The sequence below is a fragment of the Mustela erminea genome, chromosome 10 (genome assembly GCF_009829155.1).
Source record: "Mustela erminea isolate mMusErm1 chromosome 10, mMusErm1.Pri, whole genome shotgun sequence".
Lineage (NCBI taxonomy): Eukaryota > Metazoa > Chordata > Mammalia > Carnivora > Mustelidae > Mustela > Mustela erminea.
Genome location: NC_045623.1, coordinates 82,511,379 through 82,525,747, shown reverse-complemented (window position 1 = coordinate 82,525,747; position 14,369 = coordinate 82,511,379). Strand labels below are relative to the sequence as shown.

At 37.5% G+C, this 14,369-nt stretch overlaps 1 protein-coding gene across 8 annotated transcripts in view; it reads left to right on the top strand.

Annotated features, from left to right (window-relative positions):
- The window catches only part of LOC116600647 (protein argonaute-3), a 127,065-nt gene that overhangs the window by 14,395 nt on the left and 98,301 nt on the right, over positions 1 to 14,369 (top strand). For 6 of the 8 annotated variants that reach the window (XM_032360803.1, XM_032360805.1, XM_032360802.1 and 3 more), the window contains one exon: positions 13,058 to 13,229. In XM_032360803.1, coding sequence (XP_032216694.1) covers positions 13,058 to 13,229 — 172 coding nt within the window. Of the gene's footprint in view, positions 1 to 13,057; positions 13,230 to 14,369 lie in introns of those variants that run through there. The other 2 variants (XM_032360806.1, XM_032360807.1) reach the window with 2 other exon arrangements.

Sequence of the window (14,369 nt, the reverse complement as noted above, 5' to 3'; positions counted from 1 at the left end):
CCCTTTGATTTGGTAAGTCTACTGAAATTGATATGAAGGGGAAAAAATTCTGTATACTGTTTCCTGTTTTTACCTCCCTTCGCATACTAGGTGCTTAACGCAGGGAAATGCACTTAGTGTACTGTGTGACATGTTGTGGATGCTTCTTAGTATTTGTTAAAGAACTAGTAGTTTTTCTTTTATAACTTAAAGCCACGCACATCTGGAATGTATAGTTTTGTTTTGTTTTTTTTTAAAGATTTTATTTACTTATTTGACAGATCACAAGCAGGCAGAGAGGCAGGCAGAGAGGGTGGGGGGAAGCAGGCTCCCTGCTGAGCAGAGAGCCCGATGCAGGGTTCGATCCCAGGACCCTGGGATCATGACCTGAGCCGAAGGCAGCGGCTTAACCTGCTGAGCCACCCAGGCACCCTGGAATGTATAGTTTTATCTCATTTTTAAAATAAGGCAGCTGAACATACCTCAACATAATAAAGGCAATACATGAAAAGGCTATAGCCAACATACTCATATTCATGAATACATATTCATATTCAACAGTAAAAAGCTGAAAATAAGGTCAGGAACAAGACAAGGACGCTAACCCTTGCCACTTTCAAGATAGTACAATTAGAACAAATGAAACAGAACAATTAGGCAAGAAGAAATTAAAGGCATCCTAATCTGAAAGGAAGAGGTAAAGATGTCACTATTTGCAGGTGACATACGTAGAAAACCTGGAAGATTCCACCAAAAAACTATCAAATCTTATAAATGAATTCAGTAAAATTGCAGGATATAAAATCAATATACAAAACGTTGCTGTATTTTTGTACACTAAGTAATGGTCTATCAGAAAGAGAAATTAAAAACCAGTCTCATCTTCAGCTGAATCAAAAAGAACAAAATACCTGGGAATAAATCTAACTAAAGAGATAAAGCACGTGTATACTTAAAACTGTAAGACATTGATAAAAGAAACTGAAGACAACACAAATTAATGGAAAGTGCTCATGGATTGGAAAAATTAATATCGTAAAAATGTCCATACTGCCTTAATCAATCTGTAGGTTCAGAATAATCCCTGTCAAAACTCCAATAGCATTTTCCACAGAAATAGAGCAAACAATTCAAAAATTTGTATCAAACCACAAAAGACCACAAATAGCCAAAGCAGTCTTGAGAAAGAAGAACAAAACTAGACACATCATGTTCCCTGATTTCAAACTATATTACAAAGCTGCAGTAATCAAAACAGTATGATATTGGCATAAAAATAGATACATAGGTCAATGGAACAGAACTCAGGTATAAACCCACATGTAAATGGTCAGTTAATTTTCAACAAGGGAGCCAAGAATGTACAGTGGGGAAAGAACAGTCTGTCTCTTCAATAAATGGTATTGGGAAAACTAGATATCCATATGCAAGAGAATGAAACTACTTCCCTGTCTTACCTCATACACAAAAATTAACTCAAGGTGGATTAAAGACTTCAAAGTAAGACTTCCAACCATAAAACTCCTAGAAGAAAACAGGTGGTAAGCTTCTTGACAACAGTCTTGGGGGTGATTTTTTTTTTATTTGTGTAGAATTTATTTTTTCAGTCCTTCATTTTCAATCTTTCTGTGTCCTTATATCTGAAGTGCATTTCTTGTAGGGAGCATATAGATGCGTCTTGTTTCTTTAATTCATTCAGCCACTCCACTTGATCTTAGTCCATTTAATTTAAAGGAATTATTGATAGATATGTACTTAATTGCTATTTTGCTAATTGTTTTCATGCTCTTTTGTAGTTCCTCCATTCCTTTCTTCTCTGCTCTCTTCCTTTGTGCTTTGATGATTTTCTTCAATGTATGCTTAGATTCTTTTTTATATACCTACTGTAGAGTTTTCCTTTGTTGGTTACAGTGAGGCTTTTTTTTTTTTTAAAGCTCCAGCAGCACATTCCTTCTGTTAATACTCAGCAGTCTTTAAAAAACTTAAATGTGTACCCTGAACCTAATAATACAATATATGTTAATTAATTTTTTATTAAAATGAAAACAAAACCAAAAAAACTTGTGTGCATGATGTCTGATATTCTACCAATTGCTTTGGAGTGACTTAAAACTTTTCTTTATACATTGTCTTGCTTTAAAAAAAAAAGTTGTGGGGCGCCCGGGTGGCTCAGTGGGTTAAAGCCTCTGCCTTCGGCTCAGGTTTTGATCCCAGGGTCCTGGGATCAAGCCCTGAATCGGGCTCTCTGCTCAGCAGGGAGCTTGCTTCTCCCCTCTCTCTCTGCCTGCCTCTTTGCCTCCTTATGATCTCTCTCTGTCAAATAAATTAATAAAATCTTAAAAAAAAAAAAAGTTGTATTGAGTTTGGGGGAGATAGTGTAAATATTTGCGGTGTAAGAATAATTTGAAAAAATTATATTGAAAGATGTTTAAACATACTCTAAGAAGTTTAGATTTTAAAAACCAAGAGGTATTTTATAGGAAAAAATTCAGTGTTATGGCATATGCCTATAATTATAAGGTTAAAAAGGAAGAGAAATGGAAACCTAGAGAAGTAATGACCATAAAAGCCACTTTTTTCCTGAGGACATTTGCTGACTTTGGAAACTTCAAATTTTCATGCCTGAAGATGTGAAGTGAACAGAAATTAAAGTCCAGAGTCTGCGCATGATGAAGATTATACAGAAGACCTTCTGTGCCATCAAATGCTGTACTAAGGGTGAAACTAATCTTGAAATGAATGACCCTCACTGGAAGGCTATCCTATAATCTTGAATTTATGTTAAGTTGCACTGGACTGATAGTATTCCCAGGCACCTGACAGAAACAAATGGAGATCTTGAGGAATATATCTTTATCCTGGTTCTCACATTATTTCTACAAATTACTTTTCAAGTATAATGACCATATACACATGCTAACAAAATACCATGAGCAAGAAAGACACCAGACGATGGAAACAAAATCACAGATTTCAGATATGGAAGCTGTCAGTAGCAAACTGGAAAACGAATGTTTACAAACAACTATACATATATAACTATATATGTAATTTTTAAAAAACTTTTTATTTTTTTACGATTTTGTCAGAGTGTGTGAGAGAGCACACAAGCAGGGGGAGTGGCAGGCAGAGGGAGAAGCAGGCCCCTACTGAGCAAGGAGCATGATGCAGGATTCAATCCCAGCACCCTGGGATCATGACCTGAGCTGAAGGCAGGCGCTTAAACTACTGAGCCACCCAGGCATCCCAACAACTATATATTTTGTAAAAATTTTATTTATGTGACAGAGAGAGCACAAGCAGGGGGAAGGGGGAGGCTTCCTGCTCAGCAGGGAGGCCAACACAAGGCTCAATCCCAGGACCTGGAGATCAAGACCTGAGACAAAGTCGATGCTTAACTGACTGAGCCACCGAGGCGCCCCTAAACAACTATATTTATAGGGCTATAGTGGCAACTGGGTTAGATATAGTATCCATGCATGCAGACTACTGAGGGCAAATTTTAGAGGTGTTTGAAAAAGATAAAAATAAATAACAGAGGAACCTTTCTGAAATACTGATCTCAGTTGAAAATTAAACATGTTATGGGCACCTGGGTGGCTCATCCAGTTAAGCATCTGCCTTTAGCTCAAGTCAAGTTTCCAGGGTTCTGAGATCCAGCCCTATATCAGGCTTCCTGCTCAGGGGGAACCTGCTTCTCCCTCTGTCTGCCCCTTCCCTGCTTGTGCATGCACTATATATATAAATGTTTCAACCTAACAGACCACATAAGAACATATTTATGGATTCTCAAGTTTCAGTTATAAAGAATGCATACAGAAAAAGCTATCACAATACCAAATACTAGAAGACCATGTCTGTGGAACTTTGAAGATCAAATTGTTGAACATATGGGTTCATTTCAGGGAGTTTGCATATGACGGTAATATATATTAAATGTGTAAAGGGTTGGAAAATCTCTTCTTACCTGCCCCCATGCCTTTTTGTATAACACTATTTAAAGACATGCATTAGAATAACAAAAGATGAATTTGAAACCTGAAGAAGGGAGACTATTGGGAGTTGGAAAGGATTGGTAGTGAGCAAAGAACCCATATAAACTTAAATATATTAACGTATTAAGGTATTGGTTTTCTTATAATGAGATATTTTCTCCATATTTTTCTACAACAGTGAGTGTTGTTGTTATCCATTACTGTATTAGCTTAAAACAACAGCAGCAATTTATTATTTCTCAGGATTTTGTGGCTAGAAGATCAACTGGTACCTACCTAGATAGAAGTGGGAGAGAAGGGAAAGAGTCTGGGGAGTCTGGGCTCTTTGTACTTTAGTCTTTCCATGTGGCAGATTGGGCTTCCTTACAGTATGGAGACTGGGTTCCAAGAAGTAGCATTCCAAAACAAAGGCAGAAGCTGCAGATCTTTTTAAGTCTCAGAAGTTACACAGTATTACTTCTGCATTCTGTGGAACTCCAGAGACAACCCAGATTCAAGAGGAAAGGAAAAGCCACCAATTCTTGATGGAAAGAATGGTAGAGAATTACAGCTGTCTTTTATTGTTACATGAGATACTCAATTACTGATTATGATCTCTTTCCCTGAATGTAATTTGGAAGGGATGGTGGAATAGACTAAACAAAACTCTTATGTTCCATTAAGTGAATACCTCCATTAAGTTTACCTTCATTAGTAAGGTAAACTTTATCTTGATTTAAAAAAAACAGGTTATCATAGCATATGATTCAAAATTCAAAAAGATATAAAGGGATACACAGGCACTTCTGCTATAATGTGATATATGCAATCATAGTAAGCCTTAATGGGGCAGGAGTGGGAATAGACTTGAAGCTAACCAGTCAAAATCAATGCAACTTTGGGGGTCCTGGCTGGCTCATTTGGTAGATAGAGCACATGACCCTCGATCTCAGGTTTGAGCACCACACTGGGTGTAGAGATTACCTAAAAGTGAAATCTTAAGGAAAAAAACTAATCTATGCCAATTTGTAACTAGACTATAATAGAAACAGTGAAAATTCTAATAAAAATACCATAACAGTTAAACATAATAAATTCATAATGATTGGGAAACATTCTGCCAGTTCCTCAAAAGTCAATTTCATCCCTAGGAATCTACTCAAGAGAAGAGAAAAGTTATGCCCATATAAGGACATGATATGGGTGTTCATAGTGGCATTATTTATAATAGCCAAAAAGTGGTAATAATCAAAATGACCATCAAATGGTCATTGATAAAATGTGGTATATCCAAACAGTAGAAAATTATTGGGGAATAAAAAGGAATGAAGTCTGATACATGCCATGAGGTGTATGAACCTTGAAAACATGCTAAATGAAAGGAGTTAGTTATAAAGGAGCACGTATTATATGATTCCATTTATGTGAAATGACCAGAATAGGCAAATCTCTAGAGACAAAGTAGATTAATGGTTGCCTTTGCTTGGGGGGATTAGGAGGTAATGGTCAAGGGGAACAGGATTTCCTTTTGGGGTAAAGAAGATGTCCTAAAATTGATTATGATGGTGGCAGAATTCTGTGAATATACAAAAGCCATTTAACTGTATACTTTAAGTGGGTGAATTGTATGATGTGACTATCTCCTTAGAAATATACTACAAGAAGCAAAAAATATATATTTTTTTAATGAGTAAGTACTACTGTAAGCATAGGATTTTAAGATGTTTAAAGAAATGATGGTAGCTTGATGAAATAGGATGGGAGGAAGGATTGAGAGTGCCATATTACAGAGATAAAGGCAAATAGCACAAACTTCAGAGGGAATTGTGCAAAAGCTATTCTAAGTCTGAGCATGTGGCCAAACTGAACCAGAGGGAACACCTTACATGTAATGAGTATCATGGACAAAACTGTATTCCTCTGTTGTTTGAATATTCGCTATTCATGTACTTCATATTCAACTATTACTTGGTAATGCAAAATCACGTGTGAACCAAAGTAACGTCTGTGCTAAAGTGACATAAATTCCCTACTTACAATTGCATATAAGCTGATTCGTGTTACAGAAACAAGTGTTGGGTATCAGAATGGACTGAAAAAAATCAATCTTCTTTCTTAGGCCCCCAGCCATCTAGCTCCCTCTCTGAAGGCAGTCATTGCTCCCACTATCTTGGTGTCCTAACAGGTATTCTGATAGTGTGTACGCTGTATAATATGAGTGTATGTTATATATGTATGTGTATAATATGAATGTATATTCTGTTTTTTCTTGCAAAAGAACATGTATTTTATACCTTTTCCTATCCTGCATTATTTTTTTCATAAAACCTATCTAATCATACTAAGGAGCTTCTCTATTCTTTTTCTTTTCTATTCTTTTTAATGTTAGTAGTTACATATTATTCCATTGAATAGTTATAACATTAATTGGGCTCTGATGTATTCATCTAATTTATTTAACACTTTTATTTTTTACTGTATGCCAGGAATGGTTCTGGGCATTATAGATCAGTGAAGGAAACAGACAAAACTCCCGTGCTCATTGGGCTTACATTTCATTGTTTTTTGTTTTTCCAAGCAATGCTGCAGACAAGGATATCTTTGTACAAATGTCATTTTTTGCATGTGGAAGTATATGTGTAAATAAATACTTAGAAATGGAGGGTGCCTGGGTGGCTCAGTCGGTTAAGCGTCTGCCTTCAGCTCAGTTCATGATCCCAGGGTCCTAGGATCAAGCCCTGCATTGGGCTCCCTGCTTGGCGGGAAGCCTGCTTCTCCCTCTCCTACTCCCCCTGCTTGTGTCCCTCTCTTGCTGTCTCTCTCTCTCTCTCTCTTTCTGTTAAATAAATAAATACAATCTTTTTAAAAAACCAAGAAATGGAATTACTAGGTCCAAGTGCACATGCATTTTTAAAAATTAATAGTTTTTTAGTACTTTGAATTAATAGAAAAATTGGAAAGTAATAGGCATTCCCGTATACCCCCCTTACTCCTGTTCCTACCAGTTTCCCCATTATTGCTTTAATTTGTTACATTTATTACAATTAGGAATCCAATATTGATACATTATTCTTCTCTAAAGTCTGTAATCTGCATTAGGGTTTACTCCTTGTGTTATGCATTCAGTGGGTTTTGACAAAAGTATGAGGACACATATCCATCAGTACAGTATCGTACAAAGTAGAATTAAAATCCACTGTGTTCCACCTGTTCCTTCCTTCTACCCCATAAAGCCCTGGAATCTTCCTTCCACCCTGTGGAAGCCCTTGGAAACCACTGAACTTATGTTTTCATAATTTTACCTTTTCCAAAATGTCATATAATTGGATCAGACAGTACATAGCCTTTTTAGATTGGCTTTTTTCACCTAGTAGTATGGATTTAAGGTTTCTCCATGTATTTTTATGCTTAACAATACATTTCTTTTTAAAGATGAATAATATCCTGCTATCTGGATGTACCACAGTTACCCATTCACCTTGAAGGACAAGTTTTGGCCTTATGGCTAGAGCCACTATAAACATTCATGTGCAGGTTTTTTGTGGATATAAGTTTTCAGCTAATTGGGTAAATATCAAGGAGCATGATTTCTGAATAGAATGATAAGAGTATGTTTAGTTTTATAAGAAACTGCTAAACTGTCTTCCCAAGTGGCTGTACCACTTTGCAATCCCACCAGCAGTGAATGAGAATTCTTCACATTCTTGTCAGCATTTGGTGTTAGTGTTGTGGATTTTGGCCATTTGTATAGATGTTTAGTGGCAGCTCTCTTTTTTTAAATTTGCAATTTCCTAATGACATATGATGTTGAGCATCTTTTTATATTCTTATTTATTATCTGTATATCTTTGGTGAAGTATTTGTTCAGATCTTCTATTCTTAAGTGCTTTTATTGATGAGGCTTTTTAAAATTTTTTTTAAAGATTTTATTTATTTATTTGACACAGAGAGATCACAAGTAGGAAGAGAGGCAGGTAGAGAGAGAGGGGGAAGCAGGCTCCCCACTGAGCAGAGAGCCCAATGCAGGGCTCCATCCCAGGACCCTGAGACCATGACCTGAGCTGAAGGCAGAGGCTTAACCCAGTGAGCCACCCAGGCGCCCCTATTGATGAGTTTTAAAAGATCTTTGTGTATTTTGGATACCACTTCTTTATCAGGTAAGTGTTTTGCAGATATTTTTTCTCACTCTGTGGCTTGTGTTTTATTCTCTTTAGCAAATCGGAAGTTAATTTTCATGAAAGCTTACAATTTTTTATTTCATGGATTGTGCTTTTGGTGTCATCACCAAACACAAGGTCACTTAAGGTTTCAACTGTGTTATCTTATAGGAGTTTTATAGTTTTTCATTTACATTTAGGTCTTTGAGCCTTTTTGAGTTTTTGTTTGTTTGGTTGGTTGATTGGTTTGGTTTTGTTTGGTTTGGTTGCAAGAGAACAGGGGTGGAGGTGGGCAAGGTAGAGGAGGGGGAGGAGGGAGGAGGGATCCTAAGCAGGCTTCCTGTTCTGCAGAGTCTGAAGAGGGGCTGGATCCCATGACCCTGAGATCATGACCAGAGTGGAAATCAGGAGTCAGTTGCTGGTTAAGTTGAGCCACCCAGGTGCCCTATTGAGTTAACTTTTGAAAAGGTGTTAGGTCTGTGTCTAGATTCTTTATTTTTTTTTCTTTTTTGTTGTTTTGCATGTGTATATCCCCTTGTTTAGCACCATTTGTTGAAAAAACATCCTTTTTTCATTGAATTGCCTTTGCTTCTTTGTCAAAGATCAGTTGACTGTATTTGTGTGGGTCAGTTTGGGGGCTTTCTGTTCTGTTCTTATATTTTTATGTGGTTTTTGACTAATAGCACAGTCTTGATTAATGTAACCTTATAGTAAGTCTTAGATTATAGAGAAATAATGAACAATTAGAATTTGAAGTTAAAAAGCACAATACTGTTTATATTAGCACCTCTCCCCAACAGACTTAAGTATAAATCTAACACAATATATGCAAGATATTAGGAGAACTACAAAATTCTGGTCAAAGAAATCAACGAATACCTAAATGTATAGAGAGATGATATTCCATGTACATTGATAGGAAGACTCAGTATTGTAAAGGTATCAGTTTTTCCCAGCTTGGTTTATATATTTAGCATAATCCCAATCAAAATCTTAGTCAGATTTTTTGTAGGTAGATATTTTGATTCTGAAGTCTGTATGGAAAGGTAAAATAACCTTTTATTTTAGCTACATAGCATAGCTACACAGTATTGAAGGAGAATAATGTCAGAAGACTGCTACCATCTGACTCCAAAACTGTACTTACTGCAAAACTAGAGTAATCAGGACAGTGTGTTACTTACTATAGAAAGGATAGATAGATCAGTGGAACAAAATAGCTCAACAGGGTGGTTCCGATCCCAGTTCTGCTACTTGCCTGCTATGATGTTTTAGGCAAATCATTTCTGTTTTCTTCATCTATAAATCAGTATAGGGTTTGTATGAAGATTAAATGAGATAATGCATATAAAGCATATAGTGTTTTGCCTGAGATAAGGTAAGAGCTTGATACATTTTAGCTATTGTGCATTTTCTTTCTTGTTTAAAAATATATTTTTTTAAGATTTTATTTATTTCAGAGAGAGAGTATGCACAAGCATAAGTGAGGTTAGGGGCAGAACAAACACCTTGCTGAGCAGGGAGCCCCACATGGGGCTTGATCCTGGGACCCTGGGATCATGACCTGAGCCAAAGGCAGAGGCCCAACCAACTGAGCCAGCTAGGTGCCCCACTATCGAACATTTTCTAATTTGATCCTGATAAGATTCATAAGAAAGTGACAGATCAGGTGTTAATCCCATGTTACAGATCAGAAGATAGGAGTTTCAGGGCTACTTATATATATATATATTTTTTAAAGATTTTATTTATTTATTTGACAGAGATCACAAGTAGGCAGAGAGGCAGGCAGAGAGAGAGAGTGAAGGAAGCAGGCTTGGCGCTGAGCAGAGAGCCTGATGTGGGGCTTGACCCCAGGACCTCAGGATCATGACTTGAGCCAAAGGCAGAGGCTTTAACCTACTGAGCCACCCAGGCGCCCCTAGTTTAGGATTTTTGCAGGTATATTCATGAATGGTATTATCCTATGACTTTATTTTCCTTTTCATAATGTTTTTGTCCGGTTTTAGTATCAGAGTTTTTCCGGCATCATGTGTTGAATTGGGGTTATGATTACTTTTTTCCTGTTCTGTGGAAGAGTTTGTATAAGAACAGTATTTTTTCTTTTATTTTTTATTTTTGTTTTTATTATTATTATTATTTTAATATTTTATTTATTTATTTGACAGAGATCACAGGTAGGCAGAGAGGCAGGCAGGGAGAGAGGAGGAAGCAGGCTCCCTGCTGAGCAGAGAGCCCGATGCGGGGCTCAATCCCAGGACTCTGGGATCACAACCTGAGCCAAAGGCAGAGGCTTTAACCCACTGAGCCACCCAGGCGCCCCTATTTTTATTATTTTTTAAGATTTTATTTGAGAGAATAAGAGCAGAGAGAGAACACAAACGGTGTGGAGTGGTAGAGGGAGAAACACACTCCCTACTGAGCAGGAGCCCGATGTGGGGCTCGATTCCAGGACCCTGGGAACATGACCTGAGCTGAAGGCAGATTCTTAACCGACTGAGCCACCCAGGTGCCTGATATTTTTTTCCTTTAATATTTGCTATAATTCTTCAATGGAACCATCTGGATCTAGAATCTTTATATATGGGGAAAAAAATTTTAATTTTATTTTTAAGTAATCTCTGTACTAAACATGAAGCTCTCAAACTCACAACCCCAAGATCGAGAGTCACACGTTCTACTGACTGAGCCAGCCAGGTGCCCCTGGGAAATATTTCTAAATGTGGATTTCATTTTTTTCAGCTAGTTACAGGACTTTTCAGATATTTTAAATGTTTCATTCAGGTAATAGTTACTAACTGAATTTATTGTTTGAACTTCATCTAACAAAGCTACAATATCTTGAGCTTTTTTGTTTTTAGTTTTTTTTTTAAGATTTTATTTATTTATTTGACAGAGATCACAAGTCACCAGAAAGGCAGGTGGGGGGTGGGGGTGTGGAGGGGGTGGAGCAGGCTCCCCGCTGAGCAGGGAGCCCTGATGCAGGGCTCAATCCCAAGACCTTGAGATCATGACCTGAGCTGAAGGCAGAGGCTTAACCCACTGAGCTACCCAGGCGCCCTACATTTTGAGCTTTAAATCTTAATGCTGGATGTCACTTTTTTTAACTGTGATAAAGTATACATAGCATTGAATTTACCATCTTAACAATTTTTTAGTGTACGGTTCAATGGTACTTAAGTATATTCACACTGTGTGGGACCAATCTCCAGAACTCTTTTCGTCTTGCAGAATTGCAGCTGTACCCACTATGCACTAATTCCCCATTCTCCCTTTCCCCCAGCCTCTGGCAATGATCCTTGTACTTTTTCTCTTTTTGACTACTGTAGGTATTAATAAGTAATATCATACAATGTCCTTTGGTGACGTAACATAACATCTTCAAGTTTCATGTATGTTGTAGAATGTGTCAGAATTTCCTTCCCTATTTAAGGCTAATGCTCCATTTTATGTATATAACACATTTTGTTTATCCATTCACCTGTCAATGGATACTTAGGTTGCTTCCATCTTTTGGCTGTTGTGAATGATGGTGCTGTGAGCAGTCGTGTGTGGTTATCATCTCAGTACCCTGCTTCAGATTCTTTTGGGTGTGTACCCTGCAGTAGAATTGCTGAATCTCATAGTAATTCTATTTTTAATGTTGTGAAGAACCACAATATTGTTTTCCATTTTATATTTCTACCAACAGAGGACATTTTATATTTTACATACTTTTCTGTGTCAGTAACCTGCATTTCTCTAGTAATTTGTCTATTTCACCAAACTTATTGACAAAATGTTATGCCTTCAGTATCTGTAGTATAGCATATTTTTCGCCTCTTACTTTTTTTTTTTAAGATCTATTTATTTGAGAGAGGGAGAGCATGCACTCACATTGGGGGGGTAGGGAGAGGAAGAAAATCTCAAGCAGACTCCCTGCTGAGTATGGAATCCTATAGAGCAGGATCCCTACCACCCTGAGCTCATGACCTGAGCTGAAATCAAGAGTCAGAGGTTTAACTGACTGAACCACCCAGGCACCCATCCTCCTCTTATAAAAATCAATGTTGCCTGGAGTTTATCAATTTAATCTTTTCAAATAATTTTCATAATATCAAATTTATACTTTGTTGATCTTTCTTACCGTATTGATCCTTTTATTATGTCATATTTATTGTATTTTGTTCAGTTCTTTTCCTTATTGTATTGTAGTTTAAATTTATGTTGTTGGGGCACCTGGGTGGGCATTCAGTTAAGTTTCAAACTTTTTTTTTTAAAGATGTTATTTATTTATTAGAGAGTGTGCAAGGGAGGGAGGAGCAGAGGGAAAAGGATATGCAGACTCCATGCTTAATGCAGAGCCCGGCTTGGGGCTCATTCTCACAGCTCTGAGATCATGACCTGAGCTGAAATCAGGAGTTACAGACTTGACCGACTGAGCCGCCCACAAGTCCCTAAGTGCCAACCAACTCTTGGTTTCCTCTCAAGTAGTGATCTCAGGGTTGCGGGATCAGCCCTGCTTGGGACTCTGCACTCAGCTTGGAGTTGGCTTGAGATTCTAGCTTGCTCTCCCAACGTCCCTCTCCCCGCACGCATACTTCCTCTCTAAAGTAAATAAATCTTTTAAAAAATTAAATTTGCATTGTTGTTGGTCTGGCACTCTTTGGGACTGGTTTGTGTTTACTCATGCTCACTTGGGTTTATGTGACTGCTCTCTCTTCTTTCTGCCCCTCTGAAACAACTTTACAGAGATACCCAATTTTTTGTTTGTTTGTATATCGATTTAAATGAGGAGAGTAATTTGGGGAGAAAAAAATGTTGAGGTGTTAGAAATGATGTCACCTTCCAGCACTAGGCTTCAACCATTCTTAGCTGTTCTTAAAATTCTAATATACTCTGATTTGACAACATTATCAAATGCAGCTTATAACAACGTTACTCTTTTTTTCCCCCTCTCCCTGGCAGGACCCGTTGGGGCCCAGCCCCTACTTATGGTGCCCAGAAGACCTGGCTATGGCACCATGGGCAAACCCATTAAATTGCTGGCAAACTGTTTTCAAGTTGAAATCCCAAAGATTGATGTCTACCTCTATGAGGTAGATATTAAACCAGACAAGTGTCCTAGGAGAGTGAACAGGTAAGAATCATGAAGTTGCAGAGATTATTTTGCTCTTAGTATTTGTCTTGCTTTAGTAATTATGCTTTTCTTTCATATTTAGTAATAGCGATACTGTCTAACAGTTTTACCAGGAACAGGTGGTGATTCGTTTTGAAATTGATTGTACTTCAGTGGTGTGATGTTGGGAAAAATCTACAAATAGCCTTGAAATTTTCTCATTATACCATGAGCTCACATGTTTTCTCTGTGATAATAGAGAAGGTTCAGGTCTTTATTGTATGCTCTTGAAAGCAGACTAAGCATCTTTTCCATTGCTATCTGGTAACGTATCTGTGCTTTTTTTTTCCTCCTACCTCCACCCCCAGCTTAGTTATTCCTTTAAGATGATGGGATGGTAGCAGTAGTGGGTAGAGCTAGAGATTGTCATGTTGCATGATTTCTGTTCTGATCCTCAACTCCCCTAACTTTCCTTATGCTTATATAGGAATAAGTATATATGATATACAAAGATTTATCAATCTGCTTTCAGTAAGCTGCTTCTCTCACCTTCCCCAAATGTATGTGTGTATATATGTATGTATGTATGTATGTATGTATGTATGTATGTGTGTGTGTATATATATACATACCGTTGTGGTTTGGGTAGTAAGGGAATATAAAAGGAATTTATATTAAGAGTCTTCATTTAAGATAGAGGTGGTTCTTGCCTTTAAGAAATTCATAATTTAGGGGCGCCTGCGGGGCTCAGTGAGTTAAGTCTTGGCCTTCAGCTCAGGTCAGATCTCAGGGTCCTGGGATCAAGCTCTGCGGGCTCTCTGCTAACTGGGGAGCTTGCTTCCCCCTCTCACTCTGCCTGCTTGCTGCTCTGCCTACTTGTGATCTCTGTCTGTCAAATAAATAAAATCTTTAAAAAAAAAAAAAAGAAATTCGTCAATTAGTTAAGACCCAAAGAAATATGAAGTGAATGAGCACTAAGACACTTTGTGATAACGTGTTTTAAAAAAAAACCTGTCATGTGAATGTTTTAATTAATGTGGAGTGCAGAATTCTTTCCGAGGTCACCCTCCTACTATAAAATTTCACTCCCTCTGGACTACAAAATGACACCCCAGATTTTAGTATGGCATTCCCTTCTTAGTTTGGCTCTGATTTATTTCT